This window comes from Musa acuminata, chromosome BXJ2-3 (genome assembly GCF_036884655.1).
Source record: "Musa acuminata AAA Group cultivar baxijiao chromosome BXJ2-3, Cavendish_Baxijiao_AAA, whole genome shotgun sequence".
Lineage (NCBI taxonomy): Eukaryota > Viridiplantae > Streptophyta > Magnoliopsida > Zingiberales > Musaceae > Musa > Musa acuminata.
Window position 1 is genome coordinate 10959622 of NC_088340.1, and position 27547 is coordinate 10987168.

The window sequence follows — 27547 nt, forward strand, 5'->3', positions numbered from 1 at the left end:
GGGTGGGCACCTGATTAATCATGTAGATTATAGTTTGAAAGACTGTTGACTTAAAAGTGAGTGGTATGAAGGCTTGATGTAGGAGGGTGAGATCAATTTCAATTATAAATCGGTGTTTTTATTCAGTAAAACCAACTAATTGAGATGTGTAGTAGTGAGTTGATGTATAGTAGACCATGTAACGAGAGATAAGTTGTTAAAGTTTATTATTCACCTATTTTATTAGAATAATTTATTTTAATTATAGACAGAATAAAGTTCTTATCACTTTTATAAGATAAGTAAAGATTGTGATAACTTTATATTTATGTTTAAGATGATGAAACCATGCATATTTAGTAAAATAATCTATGAAAATAATATAAATATAAAATTATTAAAGAAAGTGATTGGAATAAAAAAATATTAAAGTGATTGGAATAAAACTCTAGATATCAGTGTAAATAATCTTAGGTGGTTTGGAGCAAGATATGAAAGTCGTTCCAAAGATAGTCTATGACTTTTATTACTGAGGTAAGCATTATAATGAATAATAATTTTACTTGATTTAAAGGTTAGAAAGGAATAATGATAAATAAGTTATCATTGAATAAATGATGATAGATAACCAAGACAATGATGTCATACATCGAATGAAATAACAATTGAAGCAAGAGCGATTGACTTAGTGATTTGTGAAGTTAACAACTACTTGTAAATATTATTTTTATTCTGATCTTCGACCAAGGATGCCCCTACACTAAGATGCTTTATAGGAAAAGAGTCAAAAAAATAACTCAATAAAAATATTATTTTATTTACAGAATTAAAATATAGAATTAAGATTTTTTTGATATGAAGTACAAACAAAATATCATTGAGTATAAAAGTGTTTGTGTATGATTTATATATTGATAAACTAGTATGAGTGATAGAGATTTTATTACCATCACCAATGATCATTGATATTTTCATTGTCTCTATAATCGATATGGATAGATAAATTTTATAAATCAGAAGTGATATAATAAGAAGCATCAAAGTTTATAATCCAATTGCATAGATGAACCGTCAGAGTAGTCATGATATTTGCATGAGCTCGATTGGGTGTGACAATAGGTTTGGGTTGAGATTGATAAAATTTTGCTGTGTCCAATTTTATTCTAGAGTTAGCATATTATTTTTTATTGATTATTATTGTCAGAACACTGAGCTACTAGTACTTGTAGTGATTATTATAGTTAAAGTTACTTCTTATTTGAGTTGAGGTTGCCATCATAGTTGGAAAGTTGATGGCGTAATAAATGATGATGGCTCTGTATTACCTATATGTTTATAAGGCATCTTATTTGGTCATTTATTAAAGTTTTTATTTCTTTAATTATTTTTTCTTTAAAATTTTAATTGAATTTAGCTATGATAGTTGGTCTTGTCTTCTTTTCTTATTCTTTTAGATATATTTTATGATTAATCAACTTATTATATAGATTTTCAAAATACTTTAGTGAGCATGTGCCTAAATTATTACTCTTAGTTTATTTTATTCATCTCCTAAGTCATTAAGAGCATAAACAATAATTTATTCGTCACTCAAGAGATGACATACTAAGGCTATATCATCTATAATAATTTCTAGATTTTATATATAATTAGCAATAGTATTTCTCTATTGGGTTATCTTTATCAAGATAGATAAAAAAATTTAGCATGCGAATGCGAATGCGAAAGCAATTGGCAAATATGGTTTATAACTTGGCGAAGGTGGGCTATTTTCATACTTTTATTACAGTGTTGCATGAAGAGATTAGTTGTGCTATGGAGCCAATAACTAAAACTTGAATTGAATGACTTATAGAATAAGACACTTTTGATATAACCATAATTTATGATTAGGATTTACCATTATGATTATTTTTTAATATTTAAATATTTTCATATGGATAATTAAGGAAGTTATCAAGGTAGCCTATTAAATTATATCAAAAGTAAAGGTTGATGAACTATGCTGGTCATGATACATAATTATCACCTTTTGAAAATTTGAAGGTGATCATTAATCAAGAAATCGTCGTCATGGTGCAACAAGGAAGAGAAAATCAAAAGTCTTTACCTTCTTCCCGATGGGATGCTCCTCCGACGACCCAACCTCGAGGTAGATTGCACTCTAAATCATGATCTCCTACTCTTATTTCTAGAGATCCGTGGCCTTGGAGTAGTCTCTTCAAGGCCCTGGTTGACAGTTCATATCTTCACTTGAATTTTTTGACTCTAGAAGTCCAGGCTGATTAGAAAATTAATGTGTATGATACTGTTGATTTTGAAGAGTTGATTAAGACATAGTCCATGGCACTGGTTGGCTACGTGGTCAGTATCAAAATATATTTTTTCCCACTATCTTCATTCATCAAGACTAGATAGGAAACATCAGCATTCGATCTTCATATGCTAGAGAACAATTTTTTGTGAGTAAGCTCTACTCCAAATAAAATTTGCACTAGATCCTTAAAGGGTTTTGGACTATTCGAGGTCATCCAATGATTCTATGACATTGGTTCCCTAATGTTCACTTAGAGTTAAACAACATACAGTATGTTTCTTTATGGGTATTCTTCTATGGTCTTCCTTTACATCTTTGGAGTCGATGCTTTATTGCAAAGCTATGCAGCACCCTAGGATAGCCACTATATATCCATAAGGCAACAATTGCGCAAACGAGATTGGCTTTTATACGAGCTTGTGTAATGGTTTCTTCCGATGGTGATCTTCCAAATGAGATCTTTTATCATGATCTTGATGGGAACACCCATAAGATGAATGTCTCATATTCTTGGAAGCCACAACATTGTAGGGTTTGCTTATCTTTCAGCCATACAAATGGTGCTTGTTAGCAAACTAAAAAAATAGATCGCACAGGTCTATTAGCCACATTAAGCGCCTCAGCACGAAGTCGTTGCTATTATTCTGAATAGTTGCACTAAGGAGCAAGGTGGGTCTCCTCCAGTGCCAATTGTGTATGTGGTGGAGAAATGGTAATAATTCTAACTCATAGGGATAGCAATGTGGAGAGGAGAAGGACAAATCAAGAATTTCATCTCGTCCTATTTTGTTGGAGCCTTCCATAACAGGAGTATCCCATGAACCTCACATGCCAGCTAGGAAATTATGTCTTAATAAAGTCATCGCACCCCAACAAACCTCGCCAACTAGGACATTATGCTTTAACAAACTTATCACGCCCCAACAAACCCCACCAACTAAGACTTCTTAGCTCAGTACTTTAAAATTTAAACATTTGCAAGCAATGGATGAAGTTGATAAATATAAAAAATAAAGGCTTAAAAAAGTAAAGATATTATGTAAGAGAAAAATATCAAATCTAAGGATAAGAAAAAGGATGTTAATGTCCTTCGTAAGTCGCACAACCTTCCTTTTATCTACGAAGAATCTCTTACTTCCTTTCCCACCTAATTTTTAATTTTGGTGAAGATAACCTACTGGAATGTTCATGGACTTAATAAACATGAAAAATATTAAGATCTCAACATAATAATTAGGTCTGTTGCATGTGATATTATTATTCTTATGAAAATAAAAATTAAAACACCTCTTATTTGTGTTCAAAATAATTCAATATAACATAAGGCAAAACTTTTTACTAATGATCCTCGTGACACTTATGGTGGAGTATGGGTCTTATGGAATCCCAACTTCATTAGTGCTTGGTTTATTTTCACTACTGAATAATTCATCCACCTTAAGGTAGAGGACAAAAGGAATAGTTGTCAATTCAATATTACTAGTATTTATGCTTCGAACAATATGCATAAAAGAAATGCTTTATGGACTGATCTGATTAGTGTTGCAAATGGTTATCCTAAAGTGCTTTGGATTGTTTTTGGCGACTTTAATATTGTTCGATATATAAATAAAAAAAGTAAGAGATAGATCAGTTTCAGAAAGCTAACTTCAAAGTTTTAAAGATTATATAGATATTGTTATATTAATTGATATGAAATCAGTAGGTGATTGGTTGTCATAGAGTAATCAAGGTGCCTCCCACAAGAAAATTATGGCTAAAGTAGATAAATATTTGATTAACCAAGAATGGTTAATAGTTTATCCTAATTCACTTTTTGAGTATGGTGCTCAGTTGTTTTCATATCACTCTATAATGTATATACACTAAAACAAAGAAATATCCAAATGCAAGAAAACTTTTAGATTAGTTAATATATGGAGTACTCACCTCAATTCGTAGTGGTTATCATATCAGCTTGGAATATTAATGTGCATGAATCTCTCCCTTACATCTTATGTCAAAAGCTAAAAGAATATAAAAAAGTACTTAACGAATAGAATAAAAACACTTTTGGTAATATTAACACTTGGGTTTAGTTATACAAAAGGGAACTTATGACGATGTAACATGAGTTGCATTTTCAATCCTTTGATGAGAATCTCATCTATAAAAGAGCAGAAGCTAGAGATAAATTTATGCAAGCTAAGGAAAGCTTTCTAAAATAGATGTTTAGATAGAATTGGCTTACTCTAAGAGATTATAATACTAAGTTTTTCTATGCTACCATTACTACTAGAAGGGCCACTAATCACATTAAGAAATGTAAATACAAAGATGATAATCTTATTGAGGATTTGAATGAGATTAAAGAACATAATGTGTAATTTTTTTATTCCCTAATCAAGAGGAGCAACCTAACAGTATTCATATGGAACCTATTAGAAAGCTTGATATGGAAGTTATCTCAATCCTTAATTCTCCAATTATAGATGAAAAAATTATAAGAGTTATATTTAAGTCATTGAAGCACAAAAGCCCTAATCTAGACAGATTTCCAATTAAGTTTTACTAAATTGCATGGTCCGTAGACAATGATGTGATTAAAGCTTATCAATATTTTTTCTCTTCAGACCGTATTCTTAAATAAATGAATTGTACTTTTATTTCTTTGGTTCCTAAGAACGAAGAGGCTAATTCATTGGAGAACTATTGACCCATTTCATTATGTAACTCTATTTATAAGGTCATCTCCAAGGTGCTAACAGATAAAATGTAAAAGGTTATGTATAAGATCATTAATCCTAATCAGGCTACTTTCATTAAAGGGAGAAGTATATTAGGAAATCTAGGGTGACATCATATGCACAATGAAAGAACATAAAATAAAATCCTAAAATTTCAATAAAAAAATAAGGTTTCATCATCGTGCAAAGATTTATGTGCAAAAACTCGTAAAACAAAAAAACTATATGTATAAGAAAGATGTGTTACTTGGGGAGATCGTATAGCCTTGAAAATCCTCAGATATATGGGAGAGAATAAATGAGGTCAACTGTCCCCCTCTCTAGCAGTAATCCACACGGCAAGGGCTATGTAAATGCTTCTCAAATCATTGTTCAAATATTTTCCTCGCATGCACCAAATAAGGGTTACAGTATGAGGAAGAGAGGGAGAGAGGAGCATAGGAGGAGGCAACAAAAAAAAACCTAGCCTATGGCTCTATGGTTACCTCCTATTTATAGAGGCTCCTTATCAACTTACCATAATGGATTTTGTCATATTGGGTACTAGATCTCCATCCAACTATCCATGCTACATAGATTAGTGGGTCTCTACAAAATAATTTTTCATTGGCTCTTCTTGGATCTCATCCATAGGATTCAATAATTCAGGGTTTTATTAGTTATTCAATAAGATAGGGGCTCTAACAGATATCTCATATCTGAACCTCTACTCATCGTAACACCTATCATATGTGTGTGGCCCTTTAGGCTCAACATCGAGATTACCGTGAGTCATACCTATTAGAACTCCTTGTGAATCAGTGAATTATTATCTTCATAATAATTCACTCGACTCATCGATTGTAAACGTACTAAACCACTATGCCGCAATCCCTAAATGATACAAGGGAATCTAATTCATTGGACATGTCTGTTCTCAGTTATCATGTTATCATGTAACTATAGTCTCTCATCTATCTAATACCCTAGAGACCGTATAACTGGGTATAATAATGTTAGGCCCATACGGTTTCTATTCAAGTATCGCTCTAATCAGATACTCCTAGAGAACTCTTTCTCTCTCAATTCGAATGACCCTGGCTAGGGATTTGTCTGAGTAAGAATATATGAGATATTCCTCTCATAATACTGAGTGCAGATGATCCTCTATTAACACTCAATAGCCCTCGTAAGATTGGCTAGATCTAGAACTTTTGGGCTTATAAGTTCGGTATTAAAGAGTGAAGTACTCACACAGGATATTATTTGTGTCTCAAGTCTAAGGACCAAATATATCATTGGGATTACGGAATCACTATATGACAATAAGGCATAATCAACCATTTAACATTCCGTGAACGGATTAATCAATGAACACATTCTCCAATGAACACTTGCATTGTATCCCAATGTCCCCACACAGACAACTATGAGACCAATTACCTCCATCATATGGACGGATATATAGTACACCAGTTTATCTGGTTATCTCGATGTCCCTCTCGAGTAACCTATGACCGAGATTATTTAGGGTTTGTATTTAAAGACGAATCAGTCTCATTATCATTATCTCATTACGATCTGATTTTTATTGCACAGATCTGTGGACATCACTATATATATATATATATATATATATATATATTCATGCAATAAGTAATATAAAGTGATAAAATATAAAAGAATATAATAAAAAAAAAATGTATATCATATCATATGTGTCATCACTCACGTGATTGGCTTGTAGTGCACCTATGACTAACAAAGTATACAGCATAATATTCTTCTTGCTAATGACTTAGTGAAAAGATATGCACTCAAAAACAAGAGCGAATAAAATCTATTTTAAAGTTGATTTAAGAAAAGTCTTTGATTCAATTAATAGACACTTTATCTACAAGATGCTCAGCTTCCCTCAACAATGGTTAATTGGATTTAATGTTGCTTGGATGCTCCAAAATTTTTTATTCTCTTCAACGGTACACTCATTGGTTTTTTTGGAAGCAAGAATGACGTCCGACAAGGAGATCCACTATCTCCTTATCTCTTTACAATTACAATAGAAGGACTTAGTTGTATATTAGAAGAAACAGTCTTTAATGACAACATTAAGGTACCCTATGTTGGTTCCGTTCATATATCTCATATAACTTTTGTTGATGACCTTATTATCTTCCATCAGAGTTATCCTACTTTTGTGAGGAATCTGACTGTTATTCTCAAATACTTTGGTATAACTTCTAGCTTTAAATTAAATTATGCAAAAAAACAAAGTCTATGTGGGTGCTTGCATTGAAGGTAAGGATTATATTGCTCAAACTTTAGGGGTTAGTGAGGGAAGTCTTCCACTCATATCTACTGGTATCAACAAAACTCTCTGTTAGCTTATCTGGTAGAAAATAAAGAATAACATTTTCTCTTAAGAAAATAGACTTCTTTCTAAAGTAGTATGACTTGAGCTCATCCGATCTGTATTGAACTCTTTACTATATTTATTAATTTAATATATTTTTTCTATTTGTTGGGCTTCTCCATGATACTAAAAGACTACTTATGAACCTCTTTTGGAATGACACAAATGGTAAGGCAAAATATATGGTAAATTAAGATAGCATTTACAAACTGAAAGATGAAGGAGGGTTGAATCTAAAAAATATTAGAGATTAGAATAAAGCTTGTTTGGTAAAACAATTGTGGGATATTTTATAAAATAAATATTCCTTATACTCAAAACGGGTTTCTGCTAGGTGCCTATCACAAGAATCAATTTGGGTAGCTTTAGTAAAAATATTTCATTTTGTTGTTTAGAAAGAAATTCTGAAAGCAAGGAATTGACTAATCAATAACATTTCTTATGCAATCTCTTTTGGACTAGCACTAATATGTGGTATGACCCTTTGGTGAATGGGAAAAACATATTTTAATTATTTGATGATAGAGTACGATAAGATTTAAGGGCTTCTAAAGATTGGAAGGTTTCTAAATTCATTGCTAATGGCACCTGGTGTCTTCCCTTGAAATGTTATAACTTTGGCAGATCATTAAAACTATTCCAATCAGGAATAACTCTTTAGATATGATCATTTGACTTCATGACAATGATAAATTTAGTGCTACGTTTGCATCGAATCAAATTAGGTAAAGGAACAATAAATGAATACTAAGTAGTTGGACATAGGATAGACCGAGCTTACAGAGACATTCCTTATGTACATGATAGGTCTTTCTTGACAAACTACCTACAATGGACAATATGAAGAGAAGAGGTATTTATTTTGTAAACTAATGTTCTCTTTCTATGTAAAAGTAAGAAAGTACTAACTGTCCCGCTTGTGACTATATTAATTAGATATGGAAGAAGATTGTAATGAGATTTGAACTCAATAAGCTACTATAGTTAAACTTATATCAAGAATTAGAAATACTCATGCAAAACTTCTTAAGAAAAAAGTTTCTTATACAACTAACAAATGTTACTTTCAGATGTGCAGGAGATGTGTGGCAGAATATTTGAGTGTCATAACAAAAACATTGCTCAACTTGTGATTGAGATTCTTAGACTTAGATCATGTATAGAGCAAAAATTAAGTACTTAACAAGTAGAGAGAAAGATTCAATTTACCATTAGTTAATAATATCAGGAATGATGATGAACAATGGAATATATTTTGTGGTTAAACATTTCAATAATATGATGTATTCACAAGTAGTCCATGCATGGACATTGCATTTATTTTCTATTGACTACAGTAATAAATCATAGTATACAGTATACGTAGTCATGACTAGATTTTTCAATAAAATTAATTTTTATTTTACTACTCTTGAAAATAAGTTTGATGGAGTGAGATTATTCCACCTCCCAGGGTGCACTCTCCTAGATTACTTTTAAGAGGTTTTTGACTTTAGTCTATACATACTTTATACTTAATACAATTACTCTTACTTGTAAAAATAAAATCAAGAAACTTCATCAAGAATTACCGTAAAAGTTTGATGATTTTAGTCATCTAGGTAATATATATTTATAGATATTTGAAAAAAAATTTAAATTATATATCAAATGATAAATTAATTAAAGAAATAAATAAATATATATATATATATATATATATATAATATAAAATTATGATTCCCTATTTATCTATATCCTGATCCTCTGTCACGTGTCAGGCATTTCCCTCTTGTTTACTCCACTCAGCATGGCCGCTCGTGTCGCCATACCTCTCCACATGCTCCCCGGACTCCATACAACGCATCGTTACCTTCCCCCCACCGATCTCCGAACGCTATCCTGCTTCCATGATTGCAATCCCCAACCTGTCATCACACTGTGGCCGTCTGCAACGAAGCTGAACGACATAAGAGAGCTCTGAAGGAACATCACATCCTCTGATTCCTCCGCTTCTTACGTTTGGTCAAGAACGCCGCCCTTACGGCGCGTGAAAAGCCTCCACTTGCCCCACCCTTATCCCACTCATACTCGATCCTCCCTATTTTTATGTCAAGATTACATCACCAGCGTAGCATGGTATATTAAAGGAACCTCGTGCTTCGTGTTCCCCCTCACTCTGTCTCTCTCTCCTTTTTGGTCTTTCTTCCGTATTGCTCCTTTTGAATCTGTGTTTCTCCGAGTCCCTTCTTTTTCTTTATATCTGAACCGTGAATAGCCACTGCGCTTTCCTCGTAACGAAGAATGGACACTTCTCACCCCTGGCTCGCCTTCTCCCTCTCCCAACACCCTTCTCTCTTCCAAGCTTTCTCTGCCTCTGCTCTCCATGGTCTCTTATCCCAACACCCTGCTTCTCTCTTTCTTTCACTGTTTCTTGTGATTGCTAGTACGAAACTTTGCGGGCTTGCTGATCTAAGCTGTTATTTTCGTTTTGTGTTGAACTCGTCTCGGATTCAGGTGGAGACGAGGGTGGCAACGACTGTGTGGACATGAAGACTGTGGCGGCGGAGGCGCCGAAGCTGGAGGAGTTCCTCAGCAGCCCCGGAGATCATCCACTTGGAGAACAATTTGATGGCGGTTATGACTCGGACTTGAGGAGCATCGCCGCTGGAATCGTACGGGCTTCTCCAGCAGAGCAGCCAGAGTCCACCTCCTTAGCCGTGGCGGACCCGAAGAAAGTGATGGACACGTTCGGCCAAAGGACGTCCATCTACCGTGGCGTCACGAGGTACTGCAATGCCAATAGCGTAGTGCCATTTAGCATGGCTCCGAAATCATGCAAGCTGGATGCTTGGCTTGCATGGATGTGAGCAGCCGCAACTCGGGAGCGTATTTTTGGTTAACATGGAGGCATTTTGGGTAAGGCATAGGTGGACGGGGAGGTACGAAGCTCACCTGTGGGACAACAGCTGCCGCCGGGAAGGTCAAAGCCGGAAAGGCCGTCAAGGTGCGCCTGAGCTCTCGCCGCCGCCTAAATTTTCTCCATTCTATTTTGCCATAAATCTCATCTTCACTCACTCTCTCTCTCTCTCTCTCTCTCTCTCTCTATTTTCTTTTTTCGCACGTGGCATGTTTTCACTGGAAGATGGACTGTCTTTTTCTGCATGCCACAGTCTACCTCGGTGAGTTCTTCTCGTCCCAATCAGGGCCAAATACGTAGAGCAAATTAACATTACATCATCATTTCATCTGTTCGGAACAATAACATGTAGGAGGGTATGACAAGGAGGAGAAGGCGGCCAGGGCGTACGACTTGGCGGCGCTCAAATACTGGGGTCCCAACACCACCACCAACTTCCCGGTAGGTGATCATGGGGGCCATCTTTGTCTTACATACCACCACACCTTATGTATGCGTACTTACATGTAGGTGTCGGACTACGAGGAGGAGTTGCAGGAGATGAAGAACATGACGCGACAGGAGTTCGTTGCGGCACTCCGAAGGTTGGGCCGTCTCTGTTTCTAGATATCTATCGTAGTAGCAATCAATGAATCATGGGCACGTACGTACCAACGCCATGCAGACGTACGTACGTCCTCATGCTGGTGTGGGATTCAAGTCACATACGACTTCGGCTTTGCTTTGTCGAGCAGGAGGAGTAGTGGCTTCTCCAGAGGAGCCTCCATGTACAGAGGAGTCACCAGGTTGGTCAGATTCATCATATTTGGAGAAAGAAGGTTGATTAGGTTTGTTCATCCTGTAAAACTAATGCTCGAATCCGAACAATTGCAAGACACCATCAACACGGGCGATGGCAGGCGAGGATAGGGCGAGTCGCAGGCAACAAAGACCTGTATCTCGGAACTTTTAGTAAGTGCGCGATCATCAAAGCGATCGTTCCCACATGATGTGGAGATGGATGACATGGACGAGTGCAGGCACGCAGGAGGAAGCGGCAGAGGCCTACGACATAGCGGCGATCAAGTTCCGGGGGCTCAACGCGGTGACCAACTTCGACATGAGCCGCTACGACGTGGAGCGCATCCTCAACAGCGACCTTCCGGTGGGCGGGGCGTCTAGCAAGGCCTCGAGGGTTCCGGAGCCGCCGTCGCCGGCGTCCTACTGTCCCGGATCACAACCCTTGGCGTTGGTGCAACACCAAGAATTCCTGCCCCTGCTTGCCCTGGATCAGCAGCAGCAGCACCAGCGGAGCCATCCGCCGTCAGTGTTTGAATCGTTCAGATCCGGCAGTACCTTGGACTTCGCTGCGGCTGGCAGCGGCGTGGGTCAAGCGAGGGGTGGTAGCAGTCAGCATCAGGAGCATGGTTGCGCTTATTTTCCTTGTGCTGCGCCCACCGGGACACCAGCAGCGGACTCCTACTACGACCACCAGGACGCAAAGCATGGTGTGGCAGCCTTGCATGCTCCTCTTCATGGAACGGAATGATGGAGGGGAACAGGGACATAAGGTGCCACCGCTGCTCCACGCAGAATACGAGAATGCGAAAGCCGACATGGTGCATTCGGTGGTTCGGCGTGAGACTCGAAAGCTCCCCTGGTCATGTTTCTTTTACTTGAGTGCTCATCCTTTTGCTGACGTTTCACTGTGATATCATCATCAATGCAGCTGTAAACAGTAGCTTTATATTTCTTTCTTTTCTGCACCTAAGGAACCAATCTTTTGACACATTTCAAAGGACAAACGTACGCCCCACACACAAATATATATATATATATATATATATATATATATATATATGGATAATTATTGGCCGCATCGTTCTCGTTTTGTTGGGATGCAAAACCTTATTCTTCCAACAACGTTTGAAGACTGCGATGATCAGTAGCTCAGTTGAATGAGCTAGATTCGAGTACGAGATTACTGTTCATGTTGTAGTTCCGTGGAGGAAACAAGCCGGTGGTGTTTAGCTTCATCGTGGCCTCTCCGTACTTGCACAGTTTCATTCTGGATCGCAAAGTACCGGGCAATGGTCCATCGTCGCTCTGCGAAGGTGAGAGCCGCGGTCAGCAAACAAGACCGAGGGCGTGCCTGTTTTTTGAGGGCGAGGAGAATGGATAGGAATGAATCATTAGCATCACTGAGTACTTGGCAGGTTGGGGAATTATAATGAAGTCAGTCAGGCATTGATGGCTACTTCTAGCGTCCTTTGTTGCACCCTTCAGTGGATGACTGCCATCTGACTTTTGATGGCAGTGCAACTCTCTACAGTCTTTAATTCCCGCGTACAATCGTAACCTGTAATAATAACTATTATTATTATTATTATCAGGCCACCGATACTGTAAAAGAAACAAGCTTTTTTGGCACACTTGAGAACAACGGTGACCTAGAAAAATGAAAAAGCATCGAATGACCAGAGTCTTTCTTACAGGAATTAGGCACCTGGCAGGCAACAAAAAGAACTAATAGGATTGTTATATAACCAAGCTTTGTTTCAAACAGGAACATGGAGCATCGAGCAGCATGGAATCATTTACAATGGTAACAGAGTCGTGGAACTTTTTGGCCAACAACCATAAAGAGACGAAGGTTAGGCACCTCCCACTGACTGCGGTCGGTAACACGCTAGTGTTCTTGGAATCGAGACCTGCGCCTCCTGTAGCTGCAGGATGATGTGGAAGAAACATTAGCCCCCGGGCAATCAGACGCCAACAACAACACCACACCACACCCCCCCTCTTCTCGTGGTACAGCCAATAGTTTCCAAACACCAATAGAAACTTGTGATACAAATTTATGAATCTGCAAATCATGTCAGTGGTTTTGCAAGAGATGGACGAGATGCTGAAAAAACAAAAAAAGGTCTTAAGCAGATCTACCATAAACTGATAGAAAATTGTATGAACAAAAAGCCAGTTTGAGATTTTGCAGAAACCATCGACGCATTCGTGCAGCTCTTACAAGTAATGGGATCTAGTTAATTTCTGCTTTTAAATATCTTGCAACACACAAAAAGCAGCCCTAGTATGTCAATTGAGGTTTATGTTCCCTTCGTTTGTTTGAAATGATAATGATCGGCTCTTCTTGGTCATCAAAATCAAGGAAAAACAATATCATCATGTGCAATCTAAATTCATGTCTGAAAATAGCTTAACAAGCAGAAGGAACTGAATGGTGCTGTCAGAGTAAATTTTAAGTCTGAAATAGAGAAACACTGATGAGATGAATTTTTGAACTACCTGCGGTGACTCTGGCTTCCCCTGGATGCTGCTCCATCATCTGCTTCTCCAAACTCCTCATCACTTCCATCAAAATGGTATTCTGGCATGTCAGCAGATGACGTTGAACCATCATCCATATGAGCATCATAGAATGATCTAGCTTGAACTCTACTTGTCTCTTCATTTCTTAATCTCTGCCGATCTATCGTTGACCTGAAGTTGTCGAAGACATGATAGAGAATACAAGAGGTCCACCAATTGCCGTCATCTCCAGGGAAATCCTCAAATTCATCACTGCTCTCATCCCCATACTCAATGATGTAGTCCCCAAACAAAACACCATGTGGCATTTCTGAGTGAATAGTACTCAAGACATCTATCATTTCTGAGGAGCGCTGAAAATTCTCCCAATCTTGTTGTCTATCTGGGTCCACTTTTGATGGCCGAGAATGAGGGTGCTCTTCTTTGGCATGCCGTTGCAGTTCCATGTAGTTGCCGACATATAAACATTGCTTCTCTTCGCAGCATCTCTTCATCATGTTAAGGTATGCGCGGACTTCATCAACTACGACCAACCCTGTCACATTCCCTCGACACAACGGGCAGGTAGGGCTGCTGCCAGAACCCAAAGGAATTACTCGAATGCTTTGAGTGGGTGTCCCGGTTGTAGTTGAGGAGACCGTGGTGATGGTAGGCAAACCATGTGCACGTTTATATCGGTCAAGACAGTTGGAGTGATAATCATCAGTGTCACACATGAATGCTCTACACCCTCGATCATATGAACCGCAGTGAAGTAGCACTGCATTGTGCGGAACATCCAAACAGATAGGGCAAACGATATCATCCCAGTTAATGTTAGACTGTGTATCCTCTAAGGTCAGATAAATCTTTTTCTCACTTTCGAGAGAGGTTTCTGAAGTCATGGCAGTCTTCTTCCTGTATAAAGAAAACTACTGATGAAGAAGATAATGATCTTCATAGGGTATGACTATAAACGCCTGCATGTCGATTGATGATAATGCACCATTTTCAGGTAATGCATATATATATACTGGGTTAACACGGAGATCATGGAAGTTGTGCATGATAATGATTGCTTATTATTATACAGACAAAAGCGAGAAAAGTGACCAGAACCTTTTACCCAGCTATGTTAATTATGCTCAATTGACATTTTCGTCAAAATCAGAGTCACGTTTCTTAACTAAGCAAGCTTCCTCGATGCCAACAATCTTCCACATATGCTATCCTAGATGTTCAGTCTTTTTCTCAACTTTTACTATGCAAGTTTCACTCACGCACAGGACAACCCCATCTAGTACATCTGATCACTGATGCCAATGAGACTGCTTCAACCATAGAATACCAAAAAGTTGGCTATCATCAACTTTCTTCTGTCAAGGCTTCTATTTCCAACAAAGACCTAACTAATTTCAGCAGGAGCTTACACATCTTAACAACTACATCTTTCTCAAAACTTTCATCAAAACAGTCAACGTCCATTCATCTGAACTTCAATGATGCCATAAACTCGCATTTATGCATGGAAGGAGAATATCATGCAACATTATTTGTAACTTCAGACACCAAATAATGGGTGGGACCAACAAGCAAATGAACAAATTTGGTACAGCATAAGGCAAACTTTTTCATGCGACTATGCAAACGTCTTTGTGAAACAAAACAACTGTTAGCTAGTCCACATATCCTATGACCATGCAACACAGACATGTGCACACTGGACATATCGAGTCCGGTGGAGTCAGTATTACGATGTATCAACTGAAGACAATTGACTGAGGTCCCCTTTTCCTCCATGTAAGCTTAGATCACATACATTGTAAGGTGTGCGTTGAATCCCTCGCTATAACCTACCCACTTTAGGTTATTAAGAGTTAAATAGGACTATACTGGTAAAAGATTCAACAGCTCATGTTTAGCTGAGGGGTCCTGCACAACAACCATAACTGTAGCTATCTCCATAGTTTGGTAAGAATATTTTTATTTAAACAAAAAGAAGCTAGCATTAAATTATAATTGCATTAGTCCTTTCTACTAGTGTTCATAAATCAATGAAGGTCGGTGCAAGTGAAAAAAAAAAAACTACAGAAGAGAGAAGTGGAATGCACAATAAAAAAAAACAACAAATTAATAATTATTATACCTTGCTATAATGAATGCATATGTATAGGTTAGAATTACCCATTATATTAACTATCCAAGTATAAGCCAAACGTCACACATCTTGTGATGATAGGCCTTCTATTAACAGAAAACACAATCACAAGCCTAATTCGCAGCATCAAAAGAACCCGTCAGCTTCCTCGGTTCCAAGACCCACTTGGTTATCAAACGACAAAACACTTGTCAATAAAGACAAGATGTGGTTGTTAACTCCGATGAGTGCAAAATTGACTCTTTTATACCAAACAGAACCAAGTTGCAGGAAAATCAGTCCAACAGATATAGCGCCAACCCAAATTAACTCATTCCGACTTAAATGATCCCGGAACCCACAATCACAAGCGCAAGAAAACCCAAACCCTAAACAATTATCATCGTTATTCATCATCATCGTCAGCAACGAATCATCCGGACGAAACGAGAGGCCCTAAGTCAAGCAATTAACTAGAAATTCCACAAAAGATGCGAAAAAAGAGATCATAATAGATCGAAATCCCAATAGAGCAAGAAAAACCTAACCGTGTCCTCTGGGGAGATTGCTATCGTAGTGGAATAGATCAGGCCACCGAAGAAGTAGTTCCAAGGACCCAAACCCTAAGAAGCCCGACTCGCGAGGGAGAGGGAGAAGGCGACGGGAAGCGATGGAATCGTCGGCGTGCGCAGCGTCGGTATAAGAGGCCCTTGGAAATGCTAAACGGGTCGGATTCCCTATTCCTCTCTCTCTCTGTTCCATTCGCTAGAAAACGGCAACGGGGCGGGGCTCCAAAACCCGAATTCGAATCTGAATCCGAAGCGTAGCCCCGGATGCGGATCTTTAACTGCGATCCGATACTGTTTGTGGAATCGATGTGCCATCTTGTGTTTTGTTATTGCCTGGATGCTGTTAGACCGTGGAGTAGTCACAGTTTGGGTCAGTCCTAGAAGTGCAAGCTAATTCAGGGCCTACAAGGGATGAGATTAGACCGTGGAGTAGCTGCTTCTTTGTCGGAGGCGGATTTGGAGTAGCTGCTTCTTAAAGATACACCTTAGCCTCGTCGATGATCCTATATAAGTGGCCAACGTTGGGGAATATTCTTAATCCGACCCTTCCATTAGTTAAGTTAGTTGAGAAGTAAAAATAATTGAGATAGCTTGTTTTTTTAGGCTTTGGAGTTGACTTTTATACTTGAGCGATCGATAAAATGTAGCCAATAGCTCGTTAGGGTGCCCTTCGTATCGTCCAAAGGTTCATTTATGTCGACAATTGATGAGCTCATCTCTTTGAGGGTGGTACCAAGAAAGGACAATTGCAAGAGTATTGTTTATCAAGACCGAAGCTTATTTAGGATGAACAGGGGATGATCCCTTGTACCAGGCATTCGAAAAGATGAACTGGACCACAGGGTTTAATACCCTTTGCAATCGAATGTGTAAGTCTTCCCAAAATCATGATTGACAAGGGTGACATGCTACTTGCATTAGGTGACCAAAACAAAAAAATAAAAGCACTCACAAAGAATGAATCTCACTACCGGAGATTAATACACCCTATGACTAGCTCGTTATAAACCCTCTCGAAGATCGAGGTGAGCAAGGGTTAAAGGACCATGCTCCTGCTGACAACCGCAAGAGAGAGGCATAGGTTCTACCGCAGATGTTATCATCCAGGTGGCAATCCACGATCAGATTGTCTTACGTTTCTTTCACGATAAGCAAGCTTTGATCCCAAATAAAATATCCGGTATTTGTTTGACTCGTGGAAATTTTATATTGAGATAATTTGATATTAACCTTTGTAACGAGCAGTCCCAATGACACATAAACTTCTAATATAAAAAAAGAAAGTTGCAATATACTCTGTTCGGTAAGTATGGTTTTCCAGCCAACCAAGAAAGGAACGGATTGGTGAAGAAGGCCATAACACACACACGCACACACACAAGGTTTATTGTGTCCCCATTGAAAGCTGAAGAAATGCAAGCTTTCGTTGGCCAATGCATAAGAATAAATACCACATCTTTTCTTGAGGGCAGGCTTTATTACAAGAGGGAGGCTTTGCAGATAGGGCACCAGTTCTTTAGCTGAAGCCATCGGCGGATGCATGCTGCATGGTACGTATGCTTGCACACCAACTCCCCCACCTCGTCTTCCATAACAAATTCCTCCTGGGAAAACTTAGGATTTCAGTTTGATTGATTGCTGTGGCTGAGATGGATATAACGTATTGGAGAGCCACAAAAATCCATTTAGTGTCAATAGTACCAGAAGAGATAAAGAAATATCTTACTTAAAAATTATAAATAAAAATTTAAATACTTGTAACTCTCGAGTAAAATTATGGATCTAATAATTAGAACTCTACAGTTTATTCTTGTTATGGTATTACCGGACTGTAGAAAAACAAGTGTCTTGTCTACGACAAGAAACGAAAAGCTCAAGAGCAAGCGATTGTGCATTCCGCGGCAAAAAAACAATTTTGATGGTGCAAATAAAATTCGATATGAACTATCTTGAAAGTCTGGCCAAGAGGACTGACTGTACCTGGCATATGCTGCATTTGACTTCATCCTCGTCACGTCCAGAGATCCCGGAGATCAAAGAGGCAGACATGTAGGGACTTCTCTTCAAGCACCTTGATAAAGCTTCCTCTGTGAGAGCTGTGCTCACAGTACCCATCTTCTCTTCCAGGGCTAACAAGTCCTGCTCAAGGAAGTAGAGTTACTAGATATGCTTGGCTGTAAATTCATAACAAACTCTGATACCTCAAAAATTCCCAGAAAAATGGAGACTAATAAGAATGAAAACAATGATATTTCTGGGCCACTAACTGCTCTATTTTTTATCACAGATGAGATGACAATAAAAATATGGAGCTGCTTGACCTTAAACAGCTACATTTGAATTAATGTAGTGCAATAAACCATCTTGTTGTTGATTGCAGATAAGAGAGTACTATCGGTGCAATGTAAAGAACTAGTGGATCACACTTTGTTCGAGCAACTTTTTCATTTGAATCACTTTGGTACTAGCAAAGAAATGCAGATACAACAGAAGAATGAATGACATTCTCATAATAGTTATTCCCAAAGGAATCACCAAACCACTGTAATTTGAATCGTGAACACCCAACATTAAACATATTTAGGACTTACGGATGAAAGTTAAAAAAATTTCTCTTCCGTCGATGAGAACTCAAGAAAATATTCATCAGCAAGTTTCATGATACTACACATGGCTCAAAGGTAGAACAAACCTCATATGACATATTATCTATGTCCATTCTCATGTCTCTGTACTGGTCATGGAAACTTCGGCTATCCAAAGACAAATGATTGCCAAGGGCCAATAATTGCTGCAAGGATAATGTCACAGCTGTTAATGGCATAATATAATAAGAATAAAATAAATACTTTGCCAGAAAGTCCAATTTGATTTTTCATGCATTTTTGGATTTATAAAATAGCTCTTATAATTAAAAGCATGCTATCTGTGGAGCTGAACGCAGATAACAACCTCGTGTGTTAACCCTTCATCTTGTTCAATCCTCTCAATTGCCAATAACACCTGCATGTCAAAAGACATCTGAGTAACTTTCAAATTATTAGAGGTAATTCTACACCAGGCATTTTCAAAAAACCATAAAAAGAAAACAGAAGAAACTAAGTACATCCTCAAATAAAATATTTTGTGATCCAAAATAAATTAAGAAGAAGAAACTGAGATGAATAGAAACAGCTGCATTTATACATCATAATGCCCAAAAGGATTTTGCTTGTTCCACACATTGCTTGCATTGCAACTGTACGCACCCAGTGTTCAATGTATAAATTATGTAGACTAAGTTTATAAAGGAGAAGCATTACGATGTAGAAGTCAGTAATACCTCAGCAACTCCTCCCATGTTTAAGTGTGGATAGCCATCTCTATCTTGTAAAAGAGCATCAAATATATGCAGGCGATTGGCTGCAGATTCATGAATTTGTCTCCTAGGAGCAATCTGAGTGCTGGTTCCAGGATCTCCATGTATATTCTGGTAAAAACGATGAAAATCTGCGGATGATCTCGATGAACTTTGAGGAATAGCTCCTGATTCACATTGTGACTGTTGGGTAACAGTTAGAGGCATTGGTGCCAAAATGGACTCATCTACTTGTCCTACTGGTCTTATTCTAGTATCACCCCTAGGTGGCTGCCTTGTTCTGACTGAGACAACAACCTTATTGGTAGATTGGTTTCTGGATCCTCTTGTAGCTTGATAAGATATTAAATGCTCCGGAAGAGATACACTCAGGTCTGAAGTACCTGGATTTGATCCATTTGAGGATGGGATTCGGCCTCTGCCTCTGAAAGATGAACTTCCCCTTTTGAGGGATCTCATTCTTAAATTATTATCTGCTCTGCTACTTCTGGAATCAGCAGAGCTACACTCTGGTGCAAGAACATTGGATATGTCTGTTCCTCTAGGATTTTCCACACCAAAGACCTCTGACCTGGATGCCATATCATGTGAAGCATCCCCATGAGTCATGCTGGTGCTACCAGATGCACTCGAATTTTCTATATAACGATATCTAGACTGTCTAGCGGCTTCCTTAGATGTTATTGATCTCAATTTCATCCTGCTGGACCCCACTCCTCCAGTTGCACTATCTGATGAGCAGGGAAGCTTTGCAGATCCAACTAATGGACTTAACGGGACAGAGTGCAAGTCTTTTTTATTCTCTACTCTTCGGTTGGAGTCTGAATCTTTTATACCTGTGAATCTTCTACCACTTTTGGGTTTATCACTATCTCTTCGGGTATTACGGCTTTCTGCAACATTTGCTTCTTCACGAGAACAACTGGATCTTTGTCCTCGTTGAGGCTTTCTAAAACCATTAGCAGATAATGATTGACACGGTCCTGAGTGGAAGGAAGCTCTGTCCTGTTTTCCTACCTGGGTGCCTTTCATGGCATAGAGACTAGCACTACATCCCAACCGGCTACAGCATCGGACACTTCTATCATGGTAGTTTTGTTCTCTAAGAGTAATAATGCAACCACCTCTGGAAAAACTTATTCCGGTAGCGGTCCTTCTACCCTTGGAACCATCCATGCCACAGCGAAAACACCTGTAGGAAACGAAAACAAAAAAACAAGTTACTTTAATCCATCAGCATCACAAATTTTCTGTATAAAGAGTAACAAATTAAATTCTCAGCATGACATGGGAATGAAAATTTTCTAGGCAGGAAGAACAAAAACTACCCCTAGAAACATATTGTCATCATGGCTGTAGCCTTTCTTACCAAGTGTAGTCACCTAAAGAATAACTTTTAACTCAAAAAAGATCAACGGAATCCAAGTAACCAAGATATCAGCCTATCAACAACTCACTAATAACCAATGCCATAGCAAAGTTAGGCAAGATAGGGCCCTGCTTTACGACTTCCAGAGCCCATTTGGAAGGAGGAACCTTCAAAAAATTTCTGAAATCGATGAAAAGACTATAAATAAAGATTAAATTTCTGATATGTAGAGCTAATAATAAACAAAAATCCAGAGAAATCATATTCCCAATAAACACTGATTGGGAGAAAAGAATGCATGCACTATGGTTGTTTTAAGGCCATAAGCAAACCAGATATAGCAGGTAAGGACATGGATGGAAATACAGATCAGCAAGTAGCATAACACAGCTCCGAGGATTCAAATTCAACCATCAAATCAATTCTTTTAGTAAAAGACATCAAACAGGACATCAAAAAAAAAGAAAAACGATGATGGTAACATTAGAGCAGAATTAGAAGCCAAAGGCCATCGTGGATAGATCTTTCTATTTTGGTGTTCAAAGGAATCGTTCTGTTCTTCTTCGACGCGAAAAGGAGCATCTTCATCTTCCATCTAATCCAAATTCATCACGACCAACAAGCGCAGAACAGAAGATTCAAGATTCACCAAAAGCAGCAACAAACGCAAGAAGAAATTGCTACGGCAACTAAAAGATATCCAAGAATCAAGATACAGATATAAGGTAGATACACCGATAACCAAGAATCAGGTCATTATCACAGAAGGCAAAACTCCTGGGTATAGAGGAGATTAAAGCAAATAAAAGCTTGCATGAGCACACGCCAATCCATGAAAACACAAGAAGCAACAACAATCCGCCCTTCTTGGCCGAGAAGACGCTCAAAACCCCAAAAAACAGGCAACTTCTTATGCTTCAAGATCAATTCTTTCTCTAGTTGGGAGGACAAGATCGTAGTTTTATCGCAAGAACTTGATCGTTTACAAATTTGAGAACCGAAAGAGGGAAGAAGAGAAAGAGAACCTCGTGTTTTCCTCGGCGACCGAAGAAATCGTTCGGCATCGAGTTGAGACACGGCGGGGAGCGAAGCTTTAATACCCAAAAGGCAAACCAGCCGATGGGCACCAGAAAGGAACAGTGGTCAAAGAGCCGGCCGAACGCCTCCCGGTTCGGCATCGAGACCGGATCTCGGCCGTCGGGGTCCGACCCATGGCGCGCGAAGACCGGATCGGACGGTGACCCGATGCCGATTGGCCGTTGATGAGGAACTGCTGCATCTCCTCCTCCGCTGATCCTATCGACGGGGTCCGACCCATGTTCCCAAAATAAAGGGACATGCAGCGGTTCCCCGTCGATCAAGCCGAATCCTCACCTCCTTTGCCTCCCTCGATTCACCGAATCCAAAAGACCTAATGACGAGGATAGTAATTATGATAAGACTCGGCTGACGTCAGCCGACGCCTCACGTCTCGATCGACGTGATTATACTCGATCAACCGAACCGGAACACCAGCCTAAGCGCATTAACGCCTACTCAGGCTCGGTTCTTCACGCCACGCCAATGCCCATGTCAGACGCTACCAGCCTACCTCCTGTAAGTGGGCACATCAAACAACAATAAGCTTCCCTATAAATACCCTCGCATTCTGAACGGAAGTGGGGGGCGAGACACTCTAAAACACTTCCTCATCTGAAACCCCCTCCACATCTTCTAACTTGATCGTCGGAGGGGTCAGGTCGGGAAGGGGGTCGGGTCGAGCTTCTCGACCCAACCTTTGTGCAGGTGCGAAGCCGAGGGAAGCTCGACCCGACCTTTGTGCAGGTGCGAAGCCGAGGGTCCCCGTCGGATGCGCGAACGACGAATCCCTGCCCGGAGGAAATGGCGACCCCGTCCCGATCGGACCATCGCACCGAACCGACCCCGCGGGCTCGAGGGACGCCCCGGGAGATACCCGTCGTCCGGACGCGAACTGAGCCGCGTCGGCCCCGAGGCCACGGCTCCCAGGTTGGTTACACCAATATTTTGGCACTAGAAGGAGGGCTCGGAATGTCGTGTGATCACCCGAACGACTTAGACTGTCGAGCCCACCTCAAGGCGGCTTGCTTGCCTGAGTCGTGTCTCTCGGCCCGAGCCACGCCCCTCGGCCATAGATTGCCGAGCCCACCTCAGGACGGCTTGCCCGCCTGAGCCGTGTCCCTCGGTCATAGATTACCCGAGTCCACCTCAGCACTGCCTGCCCACCTGAGTCACATCCTTCGGCCTTTGCCAGATCCCTCGGACATAGACTGCCCGAGTCCACCTCAGTGCGGCCTGCCCGCCTGAGTCACCTCCTTCGGCCTTTGCCAGATCCCTCGGACATAGACTGCCCGAGTCCACCTCAACATGGCCTGCCCGCCTGAGTCACATCCTTTGGCCTTTGCTAGAACCCTCGGACATAGATTGCCCGAGTCCACCTCAACGCGGCCTGCCTGCCTGAGTCGAGTCCCCCGGCCTTTGCCATATCCCTCGGCCGTAGACTGCCGAGCTCCCCTCAGGGCGGCCTTCCCGTCCGAACTACATCCCTCGACCGTAGACTGTTGAGCCCCCCTTAGGGTGGCCTGCTGCCCGAGACCACGCCTGCGAGGTCTGCCCGCCTGCGTCGTGCTACTCGGCAGCATGGCGCTCGAGACCACGCCTGCACGATCTGCCCGCCTGCGTCGTGCTCCTCGGCCGCATGATGCCCGAGACCACACCTGCGCGGCTTGCCCGCCTGTGTCGTGCTCCTCGACCCCATGCTCCCCGAGACACACCTGTGCAGCCAGCCCGCCTACGTCGTGCTCCTCGGCTCCATGTTCCCGAGGCACACCTGCGCGGCCAGCCCGCTTGCGTCGTGCTCCTCGGTTCCATGATCCCCGATACACGCCTGCGCGGCCTGCCCGCTTGCGTCATGCTCCTCGGCGCCATTTTCCCCGAGATACACCTGCGCGGCCTGCCCGCCTGCGTCATGCTCCTCGGCTCCTCGGCCCTATTTTTCCCGAGACACACCTACACGGCCTGCCCGCCTATGTCGTGCTCCTCGGTTCCATGCCCCCCGAGACACACCTGCGCGGCCAGCCTGCCTGCGTCGTGCTCCTCGGCTCCATGCTTTCCGGGACACACCTGCGCAGCCAACCCGCCTTCGTCGTGCTCCTCGGCTCCATGCTTCCCCGGACACACCTGCGCGGGTAGCCAGCCTACGTCGTGCTCCTCGACCCCATACTCCCCGAGACACACCTGCGTGGCCAGCCAGCCTACGTCGTGCTCCTCGACTCCATGTTCCCGAGACACACCTGCGCGGCCAGCCCGCCTGCGTCGTGCTCCTCGACTCCATATCCCCGAGACACACCTGCGCGGCCTGCCTGTCTGCGTCGTGCTCTTCGGCTCCATGTTCCCCGAGACACACCTGCGCAGCTAGCCCGCCTGCGTCGTGCTCCTCGGCTCCATGCTCCCCAAGACAAATCTGCACGGCCATCCCGCCTGCGTCGTGCTCCTCGGCTCCTCGGCCCTTTGACCCGAGACACGCCTGCAGCCTGCCTGCGCCGTGTTCCTCGACTCTATTCTCCCCGAGACACACCTGCGCGGTTAGTCTGCCTGCGTCGTGCTCCTCGGCTCCATGCTCCCCGAGACACACCTGCGCGGCCAGCCCGCCTGCGTCGTGCTCCTCGGCTCCATGCTTCCCGAGATCACACCCGCGCGACTAGCCCGCCTGCGTCATGCTCCTCGGCTCCATTTTCCCTGAGACCGCGCCTGCGCGGCCAGCCCGTTTGAAGGCTAAAGCCATGCCTTGGACTCCCGTTACAACGTCCGACACATAACTTCTTTCCGAGGGGGAATATGATGAGGATAGTAATTATGATAAGACTCGGCTGACGTCAGCCGACGCCTCATGCCTCGATCGACGCGACTGCACTCGGTCAACCGAACCGGAACACCAGCCTAGGCGCATTAACGCCTACTCAGGCTCGGTTCTTCACGTCACGCCAATGCCCATGTCAGACGCTACCAGCCTGCCTCCTGCAGGCGGGCATATCAAACAACAGTAAGCTTCCCTACAAATACCCTCGCATTCTGAACAGAACTGGGGGGAGAGACACTCTAAAACACTTCCTCATCTGAAACCCCCTCCACATCTTCTAACTTGATCGTCGGAGGGGTCGGGTCGAGCTTCCCGACCCGACCCGACCCGACCTTTGTGCAGGTGCGAAGCCGAGGGTCCCCGTCGGACGCGCGGATGACGAGTCCCTGTCCGGAGGAAACGGCGACCCCGTCCCGATCGGACCATCGCACCGGACCGACCCCGCGGGCTCGAGGGACGCCCCGGGAGATCCCCGTCATCCGGACCTGAACCGAGCCGCATCGGCCCCGAGGCCACGGCTCGCAGGTTGGTTGCACCAACACTTAACATTTACTCTGGTTATTCCCCGTTCCAAAAACCCTTTTTTCTTGTTTTTCTTTTCCTGGAAATATGCGTGTGTGTGAGACATGACGTGCTGCATGCACAACCTCACATGGTTTCGTGGCAGAATTAAGTGCCGGAGAAGATGGAATAGTGCATGTTGGCTTGCAGACCCTTCACGACTCTGTTCTCGTGAAGCGACTATGAAGTTGAAGAAACCATTAGCTTCGATCCAGCTCGACATACCTTTCTTTTAGGCATTGCTCAAGTAGAATAATAATACACTGCCTTACGGTGGCTAGAAGTCGTGCACTAATCATGTTTGTGGTGCCCATAGGTTGGTGTCTGTGGTTGGAAGGCATGCACCGTCTTCTACCGTCCCTTTCTTTATCCTCCTCCAGAGTTGCTCTCTGTTGGTGGCCTCAGACTCATCTTCTTCCCAAATAAAATCACGGACACTCGAAACTGTGGCGAGCAGTTGTTGTTGTCCACCACCAAAAGTGCTCGTGCTCCATGAAGGACACGTAGCCAGTGGATACAGCATCATCATCTTCATCTCAGCTTGCCGGACGCAAAGGATTTATCTGATGCTTCCTTTGTCCCCGTTTCGTTTGTCGGTATCAAGACATCAACGTCGCCATGTTGATGGCTTCGTTCTCCCTCTCGCCAAGTTGCCGATGTTAACGAGTCGGAATGGATAGCTTATAGCTGCCACCTGTGAGAACGTATGATTGGTTCCTTATCTCCTGAACGATGCTGCTGCAGTAGCAGTAGAAGTTGATGGCTTCTTTGTGACCCGAATTATTTGATCAATAGCTACAAGCACGTAGACTGGTCAGAATGCATCTTTACAGATTCCATCAACATCAAATGATCTTAGCATCGAAACATGGATGGATAAGAATGTTTATCATTATTTTGATCGTCAATCCCATGGGGAGGAAATATTACTGTTCGAATCTATATCTATGCGAACTAAGGTTTGGATGTATGGGCCATTTCGAAGGCAACTCGAGCCCAATCTTGAGTCGAAAGAGCTCCGACGATGGAGCGAGCAAAAAAGATTGGGCCGATCGAGTTGTTTCAAGTAATTGCACCGAGAAGCAATAATGGCTGTGACAAATCCAAAACAGAGCATAAGATGATCCACCACCGTCAACCGAGGAAGAGGTTCTTGAAGGCACTATAATGTACATTAGAACCACAAGATAGGGAGAGCCGACGATAAATAGACATGTGTGTCTTCAATGGTGATGAGAAGGCTCCGTCGGATCATCACAAGCGGATGTTCGTGAAGAGCAGGCCGATGGCCTCCAGAACTGGCGCTTGTGTCGCTTGGTGGCCTGCGACACCTCCGTCTCCGACCTCCTCACCATCTCCCACATCACCTGCACATCTTGATAGCCACACATTTGGACGTCGTCGCGGAGCTTCAGGATTCCATCACCTGCAGGTGCAACCAGAGTTTGATGGATTCACACCCCTACGAAGGTATTCTTCTTTGCTAAGACGCATGCTGTTCATCGACTCCGTTGTCTGCTTACGGTCACGAGGCACCGTAAAGCAGTCAAAGACGACATGTCCGAGTGGGGACAGCATATCCAGGTGATAATTGAGGCATGAGAAGGATTCACGCATAGGAAAAATGGTAAAAGGAAACCTCGTCCTCCTCTCTCTCTCTCTCTCTCTCTCTCTCTCACTCTCACGCACAAATGTCGAGTGGTCCACAATCTAAAAGCATGGGTACGTGAGATGCCCAAAAGCCATGGTCATAATCTAAAGGAGCACAAAGTGGCCTGCCCACAGCCTGAACCTTCATGCACCCTCCGATACGGCCACCCTGCACACACTTTGCAGTTGCCCATGCATGCAGCAGAATCTTCTGCCATCTCCTCCCGACTTTTTTGTTCTTAAAATGAGAAACAAAAGATGTCAAGCTATCCTAAATGGTGGCTTCCATCTGCTATTCAATCTGAATATATAATCATATTTGTCACTCAGAGGGAGAGAAGTATCACAAGGCCAGAGCTGAGTTCAGTAAACCAAGAACAGAGCGATAGGAAGATCAACGGATCAAACCACTTTTTACCGTGCTTCCG

General features: G+C 41.9%; 3 protein-coding genes across 5 annotated transcripts; 1 reads left to right on the plus strand and 2 right to left on the minus strand.

Moving 5' to 3' along the window:
- Positions 1 to 9697: 9697 nt before the first annotated feature.
- LOC103973153 (AP2-like ethylene-responsive transcription factor AIL5) lies at positions 9698 to 12064 on the plus strand. The gene is made up of 9 exons (XM_009387644.3): positions 9698 to 9782; positions 9911 to 10181; positions 10318 to 10400; positions 10567 to 10575; positions 10666 to 10754; positions 10824 to 10897; positions 11048 to 11098; positions 11188 to 11264; positions 11333 to 12064. Exons 1-9 carry the CDS (start codon positions 9698 to 9700, stop codon positions 11839 to 11841), a joined length of 1248 nt encoding a protein of 415 aa, XP_009385919.2. The 3' UTR covers positions 11842 to 12064.
- Positions 12065 to 12804: 740 nt separating this feature from the next.
- LOC103973141 (uncharacterized) lies at positions 12805 to 16437 on the minus strand. Its single transcript, XM_009387633.3, has 3 exons — positions 16284 to 16437; positions 13596 to 14516; positions 12805 to 13018 (listed from the first exon to the last, which is right to left on the minus strand). The coding sequence occupies exons 2-3, from the start codon at positions 14501 to 14503 to the stop codon at positions 12982 to 12984; spliced, it is 945 nt and encodes a 314-aa protein (XP_009385908.2). The 5' UTR covers positions 14504 to 14516; positions 16284 to 16437; the 3' UTR covers positions 12805 to 12981.
- A 1118-nt stretch (positions 16438 to 17555) lies between these two features.
- On the minus strand, positions 17556 to 22211 carry LOC135582153 (probable E3 ubiquitin-protein ligase RHG1A). 3 transcript variants are annotated; one of them, XM_065099152.1, is made up of 7 exons: positions 22057 to 22081; positions 21120 to 21211; positions 19627 to 20854; positions 19257 to 19307; positions 18997 to 19095; positions 18285 to 18443; positions 17556 to 17908 (listed from the first exon to the last, which is right to left on the minus strand). In XM_065099152.1, the coding sequence occupies exons 3-7, from the start codon at positions 20836 to 20838 to the stop codon at positions 17783 to 17785; spliced, it is 1647 nt and encodes a 548-aa protein (XP_064955224.1). In that variant the 5' UTR covers positions 20839 to 20854; positions 21120 to 21211; positions 22057 to 22081; the 3' UTR covers positions 17556 to 17782. The 3 variants fall into 3 exon arrangements, with proteins under 3 accessions (XP_064955224.1, XP_064955223.1, XP_064955225.1); XM_065099151.1 differs by lacking the exon at positions 21120 to 21211 and having other exon boundaries at positions 22057 to 22211; XM_065099153.1 differs by lacking the exon at positions 21120 to 21211 and having other exon boundaries at positions 17711 to 17948; positions 22057 to 22211.
- Positions 22212 to 27547: the final 5336 nt, after the last annotated feature.

Coding starts and splice junctions, on each gene's coding strand:
- LOC103973153 (XM_009387644.3), top strand. CDS start 9,698: ATGGACACTTCTCACCCCTGGCTCGCCTTCTCCCTCTCCCAACACCCT. Junction 10,898..11,047: donor TTCGTTGCGGCACTCCGAAG/GTTGGGCCGTCT, acceptor TTTGTCGAGCAG/GAGGAGTAGTGGCTTCTCCA. Junction 11,099..11,187: donor ATGTACAGAGGAGTCACCAG/GTTGGTCAGATT, acceptor AACAATTGCAAG/ACACCATCAACACGGGCGAT.
- LOC103973141 (XM_009387633.3), bottom strand. CDS start 14,503: ATGACTTCAGAAACCTCTCTCGAAAGTGAGAAAAAGATTTATCTGACC. Junction 13,019..13,595: donor GGAAGCCAGAGTCACCGCAG/GTAGTTCAAAAA, acceptor ATCATCCTGCAG/CTACAGGAGGCGCAGGTCTC.
- LOC135582153 (XM_065099151.1), bottom strand. CDS start 20,838: ATGGATGGTTCCAAGGGTAGAAGGACCGCTACCGGAATAAGTTTTTCC. Junction 19,308..19,626: donor ACATGGGAGGAGTTGCTGAG/GTATTACTGACT, acceptor TTTGACATGCAG/GTGTTATTGGCAATTGAGAG. Junction 17,909..18,284: donor TCAAATGCAGCATATGCCAG/GTACAGTCAGTC, acceptor AAGTTTTCCCAG/GAGGAATTTGTTATGGAAGA.